Source organism: Anopheles arabiensis, chromosome 3 (genome assembly GCF_016920715.1).
Source record: "Anopheles arabiensis isolate DONGOLA chromosome 3, AaraD3, whole genome shotgun sequence".
NCBI lineage: Eukaryota > Metazoa > Arthropoda > Insecta > Diptera > Culicidae > Anopheles > Anopheles arabiensis.
The window spans coordinates 90,162,665-90,178,532 of NC_053518.1; the positions used below are offsets into that span (position 1 = coordinate 90,162,665).

Here is a 15,868-nt window from a genome sequence, read left to right on the forward strand (position 1 = left end):
GTGTAAGAAAGCAAACAACCACTTAAATTAAGACAAGATTAGCGAGTAACATACGGTACCGTAACGTTAGGATTGGGCTGCGCTCCCAGGGGCGTCAGCAAATTACCTGTGTAAGCATATAAATTATCGACTAAAAACACTGGCAAACCGGGCTTCTAAAACACGGTTCAAATAAACTCTCACCAAAAAAAAAGCAAAATTGAAGTGTCTGACCTTTTCATTAAAATGTATTTAGATAAAAGGCTTGAATTTGAGGAACGAGCAGCACAGAAAGCTATTCGCTAAATACAATGTTGGTGTTGGGCGATGTTTGGCCATATTGTTCGCTAACAACTGCAAACTTCCAACGTAGCACTTGCAGGGTTTCTCTTCGTTGGCATCGAATGACAGCAATTTGTACGGATTTTTGATTTTTATAATTATTCACAGTAAATATATTTTACCTAATTAACAATTTAAGTGCAAAAGCTACCTGTAAATCTATCTAATATTACCATGTTTGTATCCTCAAGTTATATGTTCTATGTAAGGCACATGGCAAGCCATGGAGCTAAGTGCAGCATCATTTGATGGAAGCCCACATTGAACGAATGAAGGTACCACAAAGCAAAACGGGAACAATAGAGTGGAAAATTCCATCCAACCAATAAAAAGGAACACAGCTCCTTGTTACGATGCCTCCATCGTCAACTACCTGCTCGAGTTTTTGGTTCGGAAACTTTCCACAACATAATTAACCATTCAAACGAGCTTTTCCTATTGGCGCGAAGGTAGTCAAAGACAGGCAGGTAGACTTGTGGTTGGAAAATTTTCCACTCGCACCGATGGCACCCAATTTGGCACCCAGCAGGATGCCGGCCTAGGAAGAAAGGTGAAAGGAATAAAATTTCCAACAAAAAAAGCCGCGCCATATCCGAAACGGAAGAAAATGTAAACAAAACGTGCGTTGTCAACGCCGCGCCAAGGTCGTTTCGGGGCGCGCTCTCCCGGCGTTGTGCCATCTCTCTCTCTCTCTCTCTCGCTTGCTCGTTCGCTGACTCTCTGTCTCGCATTGGCCGGTTGAAAAGAGTGAGCATGGAGCGACCGCTCGCAGGATGTCATTCTCTCACTCTCTCATTCTCCGTTTCAGCGACTGATAGCAAGCGGGCAGAATGAAAGAGACAACAGCATATATCACGGAGTATCACAGCTTGTTTGTGGGGACTTTGGAGGTAGTGGATGCGCACGGCGGCAGCTGTACTTCAAACGTTGCGAAAAGCATTCATTTGACGGATAGCAGCGATAGCGTGAGGTCGTTCTTCCCGCGCCTCGACATTCTTCTGTCAGTTCAGTGTGCGCAGCGTTCCCGCGTGTGCGTGTGTGTGTGTGTTAGTGAAATTATTGTTGTGCTGTGTCGGTATTTCTCCGGACGCGTCCGGCGCGCGCCCTTTTGGATTTTATCAGTGATTAATCATCCCAAAACCGCCTGCTCCCGTGCCCACGATGGACGTAATAGTGAGTGCTGGTGGTGGTGGTGGTGGTGGTAGTGGTGCCACCGGCAGCAGCAATCCGGCGACCGGCCCGTCCCTACCGGCGACTGCCCCGACCGCGTCCGCTGTGGCCGCGGCCATCGCGTCCCGTTCGCTGCGAGTGCGCACATCGAGCCAGAGCGGCGGCAAGCAGTACGGCGAGGCGCTCAGCGAAATTCAGCTCTGCCCCAGCGTCATGTCCGAGGGCACGCGGAAGATGCTGCCCCCGACGACCGAAACCATCCAGACGAAACCGTTCCCGATACGGGGTAAGTGTCGGGTTTTGTGTGTTTTTTCCAGCAGCAACACCAGCAACAACAACAACCACAAACAACAAAGCAATTCCCGTGCCAAACTCGTGTCCAACATTTCCGCCGGTATGCAAGCGAAATGGAAGCGAAACAAGGGAGGCATTTTTCTACCCCGTTTCTCCTACCACGAAAAGGGCGGGTGGTAGGCATTGTGGAAACTATGGCAACGAGCGTAAATTGGAGTGTGAGATTGAAATGCGCACGCGAGCGAATCTGGGAAGAGAAGGAGCAGGAGAGAGAGACAGAGAGTGAGTTCGGAAGGGACCGGCTGAGAAGAATATCACGCCATACGATTATGCTCCCCCCGTCCGCCCGTCCGTCCCCTCCGACGCATACAGTGCGTGTGTTGCGCCGTGACCATGAAAGTGACGTAGAAGGCACAACCGAGTGACACCGACGATGATAGTGATGATCTCGGGAGGGACGGTATGTAGTAAAGCATATATCCGGGGTGGCGGGTTGAAGGAAAAGGAAAAAGAGAAACCGAAGAGTAGCAAGGAAAATGGCAAAAAAGGGGGGGTGTAGGAAACAGTTGGAAGCGACATAACCATTGACGCGGGTTTGCACACCCAAAAGTCGAGTGGCTAAAAGAAGCAGAAGGAAAAGTCACACACACACATACATACACATACTTCAAACATTTTCGGCCTACTACGGATGGGCGATGGAGACGCTCGGTGGTGAAAATTTTGGTACGGGCGCTACATTAAAAATAGAACTCCGCGCTGTGTATTCGCGGGGCGCACTTTTCCTGGTTGTTTTACAAATTTTGTGACCCTTCTTCTACTTTTGCTTTTTTTTGTTGGTTTCAAATATGCATTCCTGTTCCCCCGCAGTGGCCAGGAACATCAGTGCCAAGGAAGCAAAGCACGTTTTTGGGCGGTGTTTTGCCATTTTTTGGTGGTCTTTTGCTACCGGTCCGATCATACGCTACCCTCGTGCACTTACAGTTGTAGTTTGAGGTGGTGGGATTCGTATTTATTTTTGCTTGTCACATATCAGCCTTTTAAATAACACATTCCGTCGCCACTAGACCGGTAACTTGGAAGACGTAATCCGGCTGCTCCCCTTGTGTTTGTCAAAGCCTGCTTTATTCGCACTGCTGTGAAAAACTATCCGAACCACTCGCGTGACACTTGTTGGACGAAACAAGTTCATTTTTCCACGCACCCAACCATATGGGGCTTCCTTTTGTTGATTGATTTTCCCTTTCCACATCGTGCCACAAATATTGTCAGCGCCCATCAGAGAAATGTAGGGTGGTTTTTGTCGCTCTAAACGCCCCACACTCCTGTCGGCATCGGCATCAGCTGAGAGGCGAAAACAGGCCTCCCCCTGATAGCAAGAAGATATATTTTTAATTCCGAACGAATCGCGTCCCACCAAAGGGATGAACCGGATTTCATACTGTTTATGCGTTTGAAAAACGATGTAACTGACCGTTGGGAAGGCCAGGGTCAGGGGTTTTTTTTGCTGTCGGCCCACCCCATGGAGGCCGTTGAACTGCTAGGGATTAGCTTAAAGGTTTGTGAGTTCGAGCTCTAAAAGAATCTGTTGACCATCTCGTGACTTCGGTTTCAATTTGTATCGCGTGCTTACCATCAATCAACAACGTCCGTTCTTTTTGGTGCTCTAATTAAGGGAGGTTATCCGGGATCAACTGTGCAGTCTATGATGATGGTCTGTTTGTGATCTGGGCTACCGGGAACATCTTTTTTTTGGAGGTCGAATTACTAGACGAAGAGACTCACGCATGGAAACTAGCTTTTTGGTCAATTGTTTTGTGAAGTTCGCTGTTCGATCAGAAAGTGTTGTTAGTATGAATGAAGCATGGATGCCTTAGACATCCTAAAGACATGTAATGTACTGCTGGAATTGTAATACAATTTCCTGTTTCCCTCTTTGGCCTTTATGAAGCGCGTAACACCAGAAAGGGAGCACTCGTTTCCCTTAACGAAAGCGTAAAATGCAACACAATGCCACACAACCTTCCCTCCTCAAGCGTGGAGTTGAATAATGAGTCTCATCCCCATAAACGGACCCCCTCGGGGGGAAGACGCCCTTGAACTTGGGAAACCGTACGGAAAGGAAAAGAATGGCACCAGTTGCTCCTCGGCACGAGAAGATGCACCTGACACAGTCACACAGACACACACACATACAACCAACAGGAAGAGCTTAGCTTCTGGTTGGACAATGTACTACAATGTCCTTGGGGGTTTCCCGCACACCAATTTTCCACCCATCCTCGCGTCCACCCGTCACGAATGGGTGTGGCACGCTCGGTAAGAGTACGCTTCTTCATCCCCCTTTTTAGCTTCAACGACGTTGGACGCCGTCAGGGTAGTTGCATCTTCGCAAGCGATGGCACGTGCTCTTTTTTGCACATTTTCCCGCCTGCACTGCAATTTACTTCCCCTTCCCCGTCCTGTCGCTTGCACTGTTGTGGTTGCAGTTTAGTGAAGCGTTTATTTTAGTTTATATAACTGTGTGTGTGTGTGCGGGTTCTCGGGTGTGGAAAAGCCTTCCGAATGAACCTGCGCTAGGTTTGCTGGGGGGAGAGAATGATCGAAGCTGTAGAAATGCTACTCACTCCGCGTGGGAAATGGCTCATCGGGACAAAGCGACGGCACGAAAAGTCATTAGATGATTACGATCGCGCGTCAATAAGCCGGCCGGTGGGTGGGCTTTGTATGCCAACAGCGAACTCACAGACGTACAGATCGGTTTGGCTTGGTGGTGAAAATAATTAATTTATACGAAAAACACACAGCGACACTTTCCAAGGCACGTTCAACACATTTTGTGTCCTTCTGCGATGCACGTGCATCATCATCGCTCAGAACGTGATACCGTTTTGTTGATTGATGTAATGGGCTTTCTGACAGGCAGAGTTTGTATTATTATCATTTTTTTGTTGTTCTTTTCTGCCCTGCAATTAAGTTATTCGACGACATTTTGACACCTAATTTACATCCGGATTGATGGATGATTGATAGATCGGTCTCCAATGTTTGCGAGTTGTCTCCAATAAAGAAGTTTGTTGGAAATTAAGTCTTTATTAACTTTGGGGTAAGAACACTCCACTTTGGAGGCTACAAAGCAGAACAATATTGGAACAAAACATTTAATTTCCTTTAGCTCTCCAAAACCATTCAATAATCATAACTAAATGCTTCATCAGCTTGCCCTGCATGCATGAACCTGTCGTGTGATACACGACCTATCTATCGATAAGATACCGATTTGCGTCCACCGCAAGGGGGATTTCTTCAGCACGTCTTGCCGAGATAGCGCAAAACAGTTCCAACCCGCAAAACGGATAATTGTATTTCCGTGTTAGACTGGAAAATAGGATGTCTTTAAAGGTCTTCCTTTATGCTTGTTGAAAAATACACCTTGAACCTACTAAAGAGATGCCGGAAGATCGTAGTGGTGGCCAATTTGGCGCCCTGGGAAACACGCACCTCCGTTTAGGTTTATCAGGGTCAGGTCTTATCGTGCACCCGCCAAGAGTAGCTTTGTAGTCGTTGAACTTGCCTGCTGGAGACACTTGGTTCCTAGCTATTATTACCCGCAGCGATGCTAATCTGCCGTGCTCCAAGCGGTGGCTCTAAATAGCTTCGACTGTTTGATGGAGGAGTTTGTTATGTTTCTGACCTTTTTTTACGACTTGGTGGTGGTGCCGGTTCATTTTGCAGTGTAATTGTTTTTTTTGTTGTGATGTTTCCTATGTCGCACTAATCGAATGTCTAGGAATTCCAGTAAAATCCAGTAAGATCATGGATTCCTATTGGTAAATGCAAACGTCGGATTCGATTTATTTAGATATTTTCCAAACGTTACATCGCTAGCAGAATATTGTTTACTTATAGTCCGCAAAGCAATACACTTTCCCGTCGATAACGGCAACGAGGCCAACAGCATGACGCAAATCCGACTTTAATCAGTACGAATTTTTAGCACGGACAAACAACGAACCGTCACCGATCATCCGCTCCCAGTGATCTTACGATGACCACAAGGTCGCGTCCCAATGACGTGTTTGTGTGTGTGTGCGCGGTCGCTCGCGTTTGCCATGCAATTCTATTAGGACATCGTCGTAATCGATTACGTCGCAGCGAAATCTCGCCTCTCGGATGATGTGCCTACCATGCGCGCGCGGTCCAGAATGCGCGGACAGAGCCAGAGTGTTGGCGGGTTTGTTTGGTTTTTGGTTTGGACCGCTTATCAGTGGCGAGCGTACGTTACGGTGAACCTGAGGGGCCATTATCAAGCGAAAGTGATTTACGATAGCCTGGTTGCGTCTTTAGGGGCCGGCTGTTGCTGAGGCCGGCGCACTTGGCCGGTGCTATACATGTATATAGTAATAATGCATTATCTGTTTGGTCTATCATGGGTGCCGCTCGGTCCCTTTCTTTGCTGTGGTCGCTGTACACTTTGCAATCCATTCGACCGTGACATTGCGAGTGACATCTTCCTATTGGTCAACGTATTCTGGCGGTCAAACGAAAGACAAATTGGATGATTCTTACTCTTGTTGCATGATCACTCCCGAAGCTCTCCTGTTAGATTCCAATTTCACATTAGAAACACTGTTAGAAACAGTGCTATTACTCATAGCAAAAATGAGTCATAAAGCGCTACTGGAACGGGATGATTAGCGCCAAGTAGAAAATGAAACTGCAACGCAACGCTAATATGCAGTTGCGGCGAAATATGAGCTGTTTGTTTACTCACCCGACTCGCACCCACCACCATCACCGCCAGTTCTAGGGAATAATGATAAACAAACGCGCAATCACACTTGTACACTCCACACCTTATAGGGTCTTTTTAACCGTTGGGAACGCTTCTAGCTCTAGTTGAAGGTGTTATATTTGATTGATTGATTTGTTGCAAAATCAATAAAAATAGGTCGGTGATTAAAAAAATGACAAAAATCTAATATCTAGAATCAAGAGGGTATTATTGGTGTTAATTTATTGATTTGACCACCTTAGGACACGTTTGGAATAATTTTAATTACTTCTGTATAAAGAAAACCTTCCTTTTACTGTCTCACAACGAATCAATTGCTTTTATTTACCACTCAATGCACAACTCTATTCACAAGAGCACGTCAATTGCTGTTCCGGTTCTGAGCTGTGGTCAAACAAATCGTGACCACGAACTTAATCCTTCGTCGTGTGAAAATGGACCAATTTCGAATGCAATTATGGTACGAAAATTCGTGCAAAACGCTCTAATTAAATCCGGATCGTGGCAGAGCGGGACTCTGGGCTTGTGTTAGACTATCGCCTTGGGCAGCACGTGTGTTTGGGGCCACGTTTTAGTAGAGAAAAACAGCCGTTGCGTGCTTGTCGCTCAAACAGGTGATTCTGCTGCGGGTGTTGATGCGTAATATTGATTTGCTAGGCGAAACCCAACACTGTGGTATTGATTTGATGTGGTTAATCTTCTTAGCGTGATATACACAAAAAAAAAAACAAAACAAAAACTGCTTTGAAGAGCGATCTTCCTCACTTATCTAATAAGAACTTCCTGCGGGTTATGCTTTCGTCAACCGGTTCTGATGCGTTCTGAAAATAAACACGCTTCGATCACGTGACAACATGCCATGGGTGTGTTTTTTAGCGCTCTACACCTGTGCGTCTTCCTTGCGTTACTTGGAATAGGGGTGGAGAAACAACACCCGAAAAAGACAACAACCGAGCGCCAATACCACCCTCCCAGTGTGTAACGGGTGACGAATTGGCAAGACGCCGATGAATCCGGTTTTAGCGTCATCAAACACACACAACCGCGCGCGCGAACGCACGCGGCTCTGCGGTTTTGCTTGCGCATTTTCAAACCCGCGCCATCCTATCGTTGTCGCTTGACACATGTCTCTGGCGGTGAACGTCGTTGGCCGGCGCTTCTCCGGCGTGCTTCTTCGGGTTGTTACCATATTGAACGTTTCCTGCTCAATTTGTCATCACTGTCGATCGTGCGCTGTTCGTCAGCTAAATTCTAGTGGGAGCGTTGAACTACAAGGTGGCGGTAGGCGGTAGTGCAGGATGAGTACGATTTTTTGTTACACTTTAACATTTTTTGTTGAAGTATGGTACCGTATTCTCGCTCAGAGCTAAAAAAAATGGTGAAAAAATTAATGGAAGCAACATTCTTTGAACTCACTCCTTGATAAGGCGATAACAAAATGCTTTATGGTTGACACGCATTAGCGCCGCGATTTGTTGTAAATCAGGAGACAGCGTGTTGCATGAATGAAGTGTTACAGTGTGTGCCTGGTGTGCGGATCAGAATTGCAAATTGATGCCAAACAAGTAGCCGCGCCAACAACTGGTGGCCAGGCACGTGTTCACACTTGTGGAAAGTAGCGATTTTGTTGCAATTTTCTACGAACACTCTGGTTAGATACCGATGAGTGAACTAGGAAATAGGAAAAAGGAAGGGTGGTACATAAGGATCCTACCCTATGTTTGATTTGTAAGTCATTCGTAGGCAAATGGAATTACACCAATCACTGTGTTTTGTTGCTGATGAACTTCCATAAGGAAAGGAACTAATGACCATATTTACCATTTATTTATCTACTGGTTATTTGTGGCTTACACTGGATGAGCTACGTGTAATACAGTTTAACATTATAAAGTATACTTTGCACCTTGTGAAATACTCAGAGAGTATACTTTACATTCTGAACACGAAAGGTTGGTTTCTTTGCTAAACTAAGCCCATACGTCCAATAGGTGGCGCTAACATCACATGAAGGAATAATTGCCCGCTAGGCGAAAACCGATTCTCATGAGCTCGCCAACGCTGCAAATCGGTGAGATTTTTCTTCGTTGGTGATCGTTTTTGAAATAAGATGTGAGGGTTTTGAGGGTTCAAGATTTTTAAGATCTTGCAACTTGTAACAAACTTACCAGACGCTGGATGTGGTATCTGGTTTCATTCAGGTATTTTCCTCGCAATGATTTTTGCGTGTGCCTCTTTGAATTGAGGTCCTACGCGTTGAGCAACTTTCCTACGGCCCTTACCCATCAATTTGCAAATGCTATGCAAATAATTGAACAAAATTGCCTACATAAAATTTAGTCAACCACCAAGTTTATTTACATTTTTTCTCGCTCACAAAAGGTCACTTGGAAACGAGACCTGTAGGCAAGTAAAGGAAGGGTAGAGAAAATGAGCGAGATGCAGTGATATTTGAACGTCAAAATGTTGTACGGGCGAATTTGACAGCTCCCGGCGTTCAGCTGCGCAACAACAACAACACAGCATCGGATTTGTGCAACAGTAATAAAAAAGAACAACCAAACATTGTGCAACTTTCCCCATCTTTCACTTCACAGCCATTTGTTTTAGCGTGACAAAAAACACGATTTTACCCTCGGCCAGAGTTTTTAGTTTAACCAGTAGCAAAAACCACCAACCATTGAACGCTTCACAGGAGGTGCTTGGTGGTGGTGTGGGACGCATATGAGGGAACGGGAAGCATCGGTACAGATTGCATCGTTATCTAATTTCTAGGCCGTGGTCGGTTTGCTTCGTCGCTTGCATTGCATTGCCTGTCCCTTCGCCTCATTCGGCGACGGAGTAAGATTGCAGTAGGACGGCCCTACGGGAAGCGCGCACAGTGTTGGTTTAGCGATCGGGCCGTGGAGTATGTGCGTTCGGCTGTGAATAGTGTAGCTGGAAGTACATCGTAACCAATCCTAATTGTAGTCCATCAACGTTCAAGTCCTTTTTGCTAGTCGGTGAAAGTAGTGCTGTGAGAAGTAGGCAATGGCAACTGGCGAAAAAGAGTCCAGCGACAATATGATCTCGCTCGGATGGAAATTTCTCAACAAGGAAACGTTTGGCAATGGTGCGCAAAATAGCCTTGGAAAACCACAACCATACATCCGGTTGTCCAAATGTTCGTTTATTTATGTTTTATGATTTGCTTCTTTTCTTCCCAGGCGAGCGTGCCAACTATGTGAACAGTCCGCACGTGATTGCGATGGTCGGGCTGCCGGCCCGCGGCAAAACGTACATCTCGAAAAAGCTGTCCCGCTACCTAAACTGGATCGGCATCAACACGAAGGTGTTCAATCTGGGCGAGTACCGGCGCCATGCGACCGACGCCTACCGCAGTCATGAGTTTTTCCGCCCGGACAATGAGGAAGCGATGGCGATCCGGCAGCACTGTGCCGAGCTGGCGCTGGAGGACGTTTGCAACTGGTTGGAAAATGGTGGCGAAGTGGCGGTAAGTCAATCGGCGGGAGGGTTAAAGGTTGATTTGGGCGTGCAAGGGAATGATAGGAAGGAGGAAAGCTTATCAATTAATTTTATTTACAACATGATTAGGATACTTTTCGAAGCCGTGTATCGATAAACACAGCTCATTGTGCGATTACTGGATTGTGCCTTAATCTCATACCTCTGCGCCGTGTTAGTTATAAATCGTTCCAAACGAGGCCACAGCTTGGGCGCGTGCTGAAGCTGTTGTGGTTGTAATGGAAACAGAAAGAATCGATAAGAAATTGACTGGCCGCTGCAGTTTGGATGCATCCGGAATGATGCGATGCGACGGTGTACAAATTAAACGTACGTCGTCAGGAAGTATGGAAGCATGAGGGGAAGGGACAGGCCAATGGTGCAAAGGTTTACAAGCAAACTTCGGCTGGATCATGTTTGTTTGTTTATTCGGTAGATTGTAGGGTTGTTTATGAACAGCTGTGTAACGTACACCTAGAACCATCGCGAATGGGAGACGTTTGCTCCCTGTTTGCCACACGAAATGAACACAAATTGCTCAGCTTCATAAATTATACTGTACGCTTTCGATTTTATTCCCTCAGCAATAATTTTGAATGAATATTCATGTTTCACTCTTTCGTTTATTTTAGGTGTTTGATGCTACAAATTCTACCCGCGACCGGCGTCAGATGATACGCGAAATTGTGGTAAAAAAGATGGGCTATAAGCTCTTTTTCGTCGAGTCGGTCTGTGACGATCCCAGCATTATCGAACAGAACATTATGGTAAGCATAACATGGTTGGAGTATCGTGTGGCGGTACATAGTTTCTCTTCCAACGCTTTGGCCCATTTCACATTTGACCTTTTTGCTGTTTAAAAAAACATAGAAAACGAAAAAGTTAGGTTTGAATTGGCGATTATTTGATTAATAGTAACGAGCATCAATCAAACAATAGAATATGTATTTCCTTTACGAATCGAATACGAATACGCTTACGTTTGACGTCCGGTTTTCCTCCCATTCATCATGCCAGGTCAAGATCAGTGGCTTGGAGCATCATCCGCCATTAATTCCGAACGAGGTGACTATTGTTGTGCAGTGTGTGTGTGTGTTAAAAATGATTAACACAACGGCCAGTGTCCGGTATACGCATACACATAAATTTTCCATAAATGACGTCACTAACCGTTTTACGACTGGTGTAGATTTTGTGTGTTTTCCGTGTTGTTCGTGGTTTGCCCATGTGCTCGTACCGCCGGTAGCTGCTCCATGTGTGAATTCAGGTACAGCAGCATCCTTTCCACATTGGGCACCGTTTCGCCCTTGTTTATCGCTGCGGCGTGAAGCCGTTCCAGGTATGATCGAGCGATTTCAACCTTGCCGCTCGGTATGTTGCTACAGTTAGATGCTACCAGGGCTATCGTTATGATGGTTTTCACAAGATTTGTTCCTTCTTCTAACGGGTCCGAAGGGTGTTGATTGATGGATGGATCCATAATTTTGGTTGCATTAATACAAAAATATGAAATAAAAAATGTGGACCAATGACATTTGCAAAAATGACATTTGTCAAGGCATACGTTGATGAAAGGCGATGGTCCTGGTCCATTATTAATGCGCTAACTCTCTATTCGTTTTAAATTAAAATTCCTTAAAAATGAATGCGTTTGTTGTTCTCGAACCCATTTTATGTAGTTTGATTGATTTGTTAACTGTTGAATTGTTTTCTCATTGATTAAAAAAAAAACAATGTGCCTCATCCAACATACTTCCAACAACAAACCCCCAAAAAAAGGAAAGTAACTAACAAACAGTTGTGTTTTTGTTGTTTTCTTTTCGGTGCTCGCGTGGCAAATCGCACTTTTTCACTCCCCATAGGAAGTAAAAGTAAGTAGCCCCGACTATCGGAACATGAACATGGATGAAGCGTTGTCGGACTTCCGGCTGCGCATCGAGCACTACCAGGAACGGTACGAGCCGCTGAGCGAGGAGCTGGAGAAGGATCTGTCCTACATGAAGATCTACAACACGGGCGAAAAGGTGGTGGTGCACAAGCACGAGGGACACATACAGTCGCGCATCGTGTACTATCTGATGAACATTCACATTACCCCCAGAACGATCTATCTCACCAGAGTAAGTAAAAAAAGGAAAAAGGAGAAAATAAAAATTGAACAAACAAAACTCATCACGTTACCTTTGCCTCTGCCTAGCACGGAGAAAGCGAACACAACCTACAGGGACTGATCGGTGGCGATTCCAATCTGAGCGAACGGGGCCGCCGCTACGCGCAGGCACTTGCCAAGTACATCGACGAGCAGCAGATCGAAGGACTGCGCGTGTGGACGTCCTGGCTCAAAAGGACAATACAAACCGTCGCCGATGTGAACGCACCGCAGGAACGCTGGAAGGCGCTGAACGAAATCGATGCGGTAAGCATTTTCTCACCTTAACGCTTCCGGATCGGCGTTTTCATCATACTTTCACTTTGTATCGTAGGGCATTTGCGAGGAAATGACATACGAAGACATTCAGCTGCGTTTCCCGGAAGAGTTTAAGGCACGCGATCAGAACAAGTTCGCCTATCGCTATCCGCGCGGCGAGAGCTACGAAGATCTGGTGGTGCGGCTGGAACCGGTCATGATGGAGCTGGAGCGGCAAGGGAACGTGCTGGTCGTGTCACACCAGGCCGTGCTGCGCTGCGTGCTGGCATATTTTTTGGACAAATCTGCCGGTAAGTACCACGGTGGAGGATATCCTGTGTGGCAAGAAATAATGGGCGTTTTTGTGTGGGCCTTTCCAGATGAACTTCCGTACTTGAAAGTGCCTCTCCACACGATCATCAAGCTGACGCCGGTCGCGTACGGTTGCAAGGTGGAACACATTATGCTCCCAATTCATGCAGTCGATACGCATCGCGCCAAACCAGAGGTGAGTTTTTGCAAAGATTTAATCCATTCTGTCCCTAACCAAATGCTATTACTGACCATCGTCCGTTGCTTTGTTGTCGTTTTTGTATGCTTGTTTTGCGATTATGATTGAACTGTTTGGTTACTGTTGCTATTAATTAATGGTAGAGGTTTGGGTGTGTCCCCTTGTAAGTGTTGTGCTAATCCGGTTTTTTTTGTGGGGTAAATGAAGTAGGGTGGCACTAAAATTAATTTCGCTCAATCGGAGCACCTATTGTGTCGAGAAAAGGTTAGTAATATCGACTTACTGCAGAGGGTGGTTAAAGCAGACGTGCTGAAAGTGTCGTTTGCAGTGCCTGCAAAACGGCTACAAAACCTATCGCCGTAAGATTTTCCCATACTCGCTCTTCCTATCCTCCTTTTTCTGTCCTCTCCTTTCTTGCCTAATGCGCCGCTCCCATGTATAACAATCGTACCCTTCACGCTACTCCGCTAGCTTCCTCAACTAACAACGCTGTACTGCTGTCGATTTGAAACTGATTCGGTTTGTACTAACAGCTGTAGTGAAGTTTGATTACTGCTGTTGTTTGGAAGCAGCTCAAAATTTAAACATCAACCTTATATCTCTCTTTCTTTCTCCGATACTGATTACTTTACCCTCTCATGGGACAAACGCACATGTGGGCGGTCACGTTCCAATCATACATACCTTCCCCGTTCTATGAACTCTCCTCCTCCTACTCCTCCTTCCCCTTGCACCACTGTCCACTATCCCAAACCTTTCTCTTCCAGAGTGAGCTGGATCTGGACGATTCCTTCGACAGCACCGCGGGCGGTAGCCCTCCGAACGGAAAGCAGATCATTCTGAACGGCTCCAATGGAGAATGTCGTTTCTTTCCCAACAACTCGTAAATCATCGCTTCTAGTAGGGCATTATTACACGGGAGCAGTTCCTGTTTCTAAAGCTGTCCCAAAAGTTCTGAGTAATATGTGTAGAGGAGTTTTTTATTTAGTTTTTAAACAATGTTCGTTGTTCTCTTTGCTTATTACGGTGGCTAAAATGTTTCTTTTCCGGATTAGTGGACATTGATGGTTGAGTTATTTTTTTTATATATTTTAAATCATGTGATCTTTCACCAGGCTCTCGATACTGTCTTGCTTTGGACATCACTTACCATTTGCTTTAATTGTTGTATCACATTATCAATCATTTCATTTGTAAAGGATATTCTGGTCTTATTTTTGTGCGTCTGCTATCATTTTTAAACTGTTTTTTTTTGTTCCACATGAAGGGTACCTCATTTATATTATGTTGTTTAGGATGGAGAGGACAATAAAATGGCAATAATTGGGTTCTCCTTTCTTTTACTATCGCTTTTAGAATGCTCTTCCTTTGTACATTCTCGTTACAATACATCATTTCACGCATACAAAAACATTACAAATCCATTCAAGCTAACAAACAAACAAACCGTCTAACTGGGTGTGGGATGGGATTTCAAAATTGTGTTTTCTAGGTACCGGGTCAGCTAGATGCAAAGTTTGTGGGGAAACCAAACCCAAACCCAGCGGAGAAAAAGTAGACCATTAAACACCGAAGGATCTCTGACTCTCTGCCTCATTCTCTCCCCGCGGCTGGAATGCGCTTTTGCGGTTTTTTTTGGTATGGCTGATTGCAATCACGTAGCATTTTGATATTGCATCCCTAAAACACCCTGACACCCAACGATGCCATTGATCGAAATCGTTGCCTTTAGATATTTCTCCAGTTGGTAGGAAATGGGATGATACGCCTAGCAGGGTCGTAGAAATGGTAGTTCCATACCGAGTCCAGTGTGTCGATCAAACACGTTCGTACCTTTGCTATCCTAAGAGATGTTGGTGAAATGGACAGACGATGCACAGAGTTATGTACAAGACAGTCGTAGTGTGTGTAAGGGAAATGGTAGAGTATATGAAGTTGTAAATAAGATTACAGAATCAGCCAATCGCTTATTGTTTGGTTGTATGCTTTTTTTAAAAACGTTGTACGATTTTTTTCGCTACAAATCTATAGCACTCCTCAAACATCATTGTGCATTTGTTGGTTCTCTTCTAATTTGTCGATATTTAAAGCTAGTTTAGTGGAAAAAAAACATTAAACGTCACTAAAAGACATATGATTTGTGGGGTATGTACGTAAAATCTTGGTAAAACCTCAGATTTTAATTGTGCAAAATGGTTAATTTAATAAAGTTTAACAAAAACGAAGGTAAAACACACACATACATTCAAAGAACAACATTTACTATGATAGATGTCCTATAGCTGTTGTTCAGAAATATTCTCTTATAGGATTCCTTGTCCGAGTCTGAACAGTCGTAGGTTAGCGAATGAAATAAAAACAAACAGCACAGGATCAAGTAATAACTACCCTAGACACATAAATATAGCAAAAGCGGGCTCTTTACAGGGTATAAGAACAATCGAAACTAAAACTGAATAAAAACAGCAGCTCGCGCAAAACACAATACTACAGATGTTGAAGATATGATGGTGAACCATATTTAATCGAAGGAACGAAATTGCCTTTTGAAAGTTAAACGAGGTAAGTAGAGTAGTTTTCTTTTAAGAATTATTAAAATTATTTTTTTGGTTCTAACTGCACCTTGTGAGTGAGTGAGTTCTAATTGTGATTAAAGTAAACGTGTTGTTCATTGTGCAGATATTTGATATTGAAAACTCTTTTCAGGCACGCTGCACACTTTGTACTGATTTGGTAGTTCCGTTAATAGATTGATTATAATAATTATAAATTATGTATTTTATTCGAATTGCATAAAATAACATGGTACTAGCATTAACGTGCCGAAGTCGTAGTATGAAATCCGAAGAGAGCTGAATTAGATGAA

The 15,868-nt window shown here is 44.7% G+C and overlaps 2 protein-coding genes and 1 long non-coding RNA gene across 9 annotated transcripts in view; 2 read left to right on the forward strand and 1 right to left on the reverse strand.

Moving 5' to 3' along the window:
* The window catches only part of LOC120900237 (chromodomain-helicase-DNA-binding protein Mi-2 homolog), an 8,808-nt gene extending 8,613 nt beyond the window's left edge, over positions 1-195 (forward strand). Inside the window, exon 3 of the mRNA XM_040306979.1 lies at positions 1-195. This exon is cut by the window's left edge and continues 742 nt beyond it. The gene's annotated coding sequence lies outside the window, so the exon portion shown is untranslated.
* A 1,053-nt stretch (positions 196-1,248) lies between these two features.
* Positions 1,249-15,803, forward strand: LOC120900076 (6-phosphofructo-2-kinase/fructose-2,6-bisphosphatase-like). Of its 7 annotated transcripts, none has more exons than XM_040306634.1 (9): positions 1,249-1,777; positions 9,787-10,073; positions 10,717-10,851; positions 11,102-11,149; positions 11,947-12,204; positions 12,282-12,500; positions 12,568-12,802; positions 12,872-12,999; positions 15,709-15,803. In XM_040306634.1, the coding sequence occupies exons 1-9, from the start codon at positions 1,483-1,485 to the stop codon at positions 15,754-15,756; spliced, it is 1,653 nt and encodes a 550-aa protein (XP_040162568.1). In that variant the 5' UTR covers positions 1,249-1,482; the 3' UTR covers positions 15,757-15,803. The 7 variants fall into 7 exon arrangements, with proteins under 7 accessions (XP_040162568.1, XP_040162565.1, XP_040162567.1 ...); XM_040306631.1 differs by lacking the exon at positions 15,709-15,803 and adding an exon at positions 13,770-15,494; XM_040306633.1 differs by lacking the exon at positions 15,709-15,803 and adding an exon at positions 14,495-15,503 and having other exon boundaries at positions 1,250-1,777.
* Positions 10,636-11,598, reverse strand: LOC120900077. The gene is made up of 2 exons (XR_005739139.1): positions 11,065-11,598; positions 10,636-10,936 (listed from the first exon to the last, which is right to left on the reverse strand). It is a non-coding gene; the product is annotated as an uncharacterized LOC120900077 (long non-coding RNA).
* Positions 15,804-15,868: the final 65 nt, after the last annotated feature.

Excerpts from the sequence above, each read along its gene's own strand:
- LOC120900076 (XM_040306631.1), top strand. The coding sequence starts at position 1,483 with ATGGACGTAATAGTGAGTGCTGGTGGTGGTGGTGGTGGTGGTAGTGGT. Across the intron at positions 12,803-12,871 it reads TTTTTTGGACAAATCTGCCG|ATGAACTTCCGTACTTGAAA; the intron begins GTAAGTACCACG and ends GGGCCTTTCCAG. Across the intron at positions 13,000-13,769 it reads CGCATCGCGCCAAACCAGAG|AGTGAGCTGGATCTGGACGA; the intron begins GTGAGTTTTTGC and ends TTTCTCTTCCAG.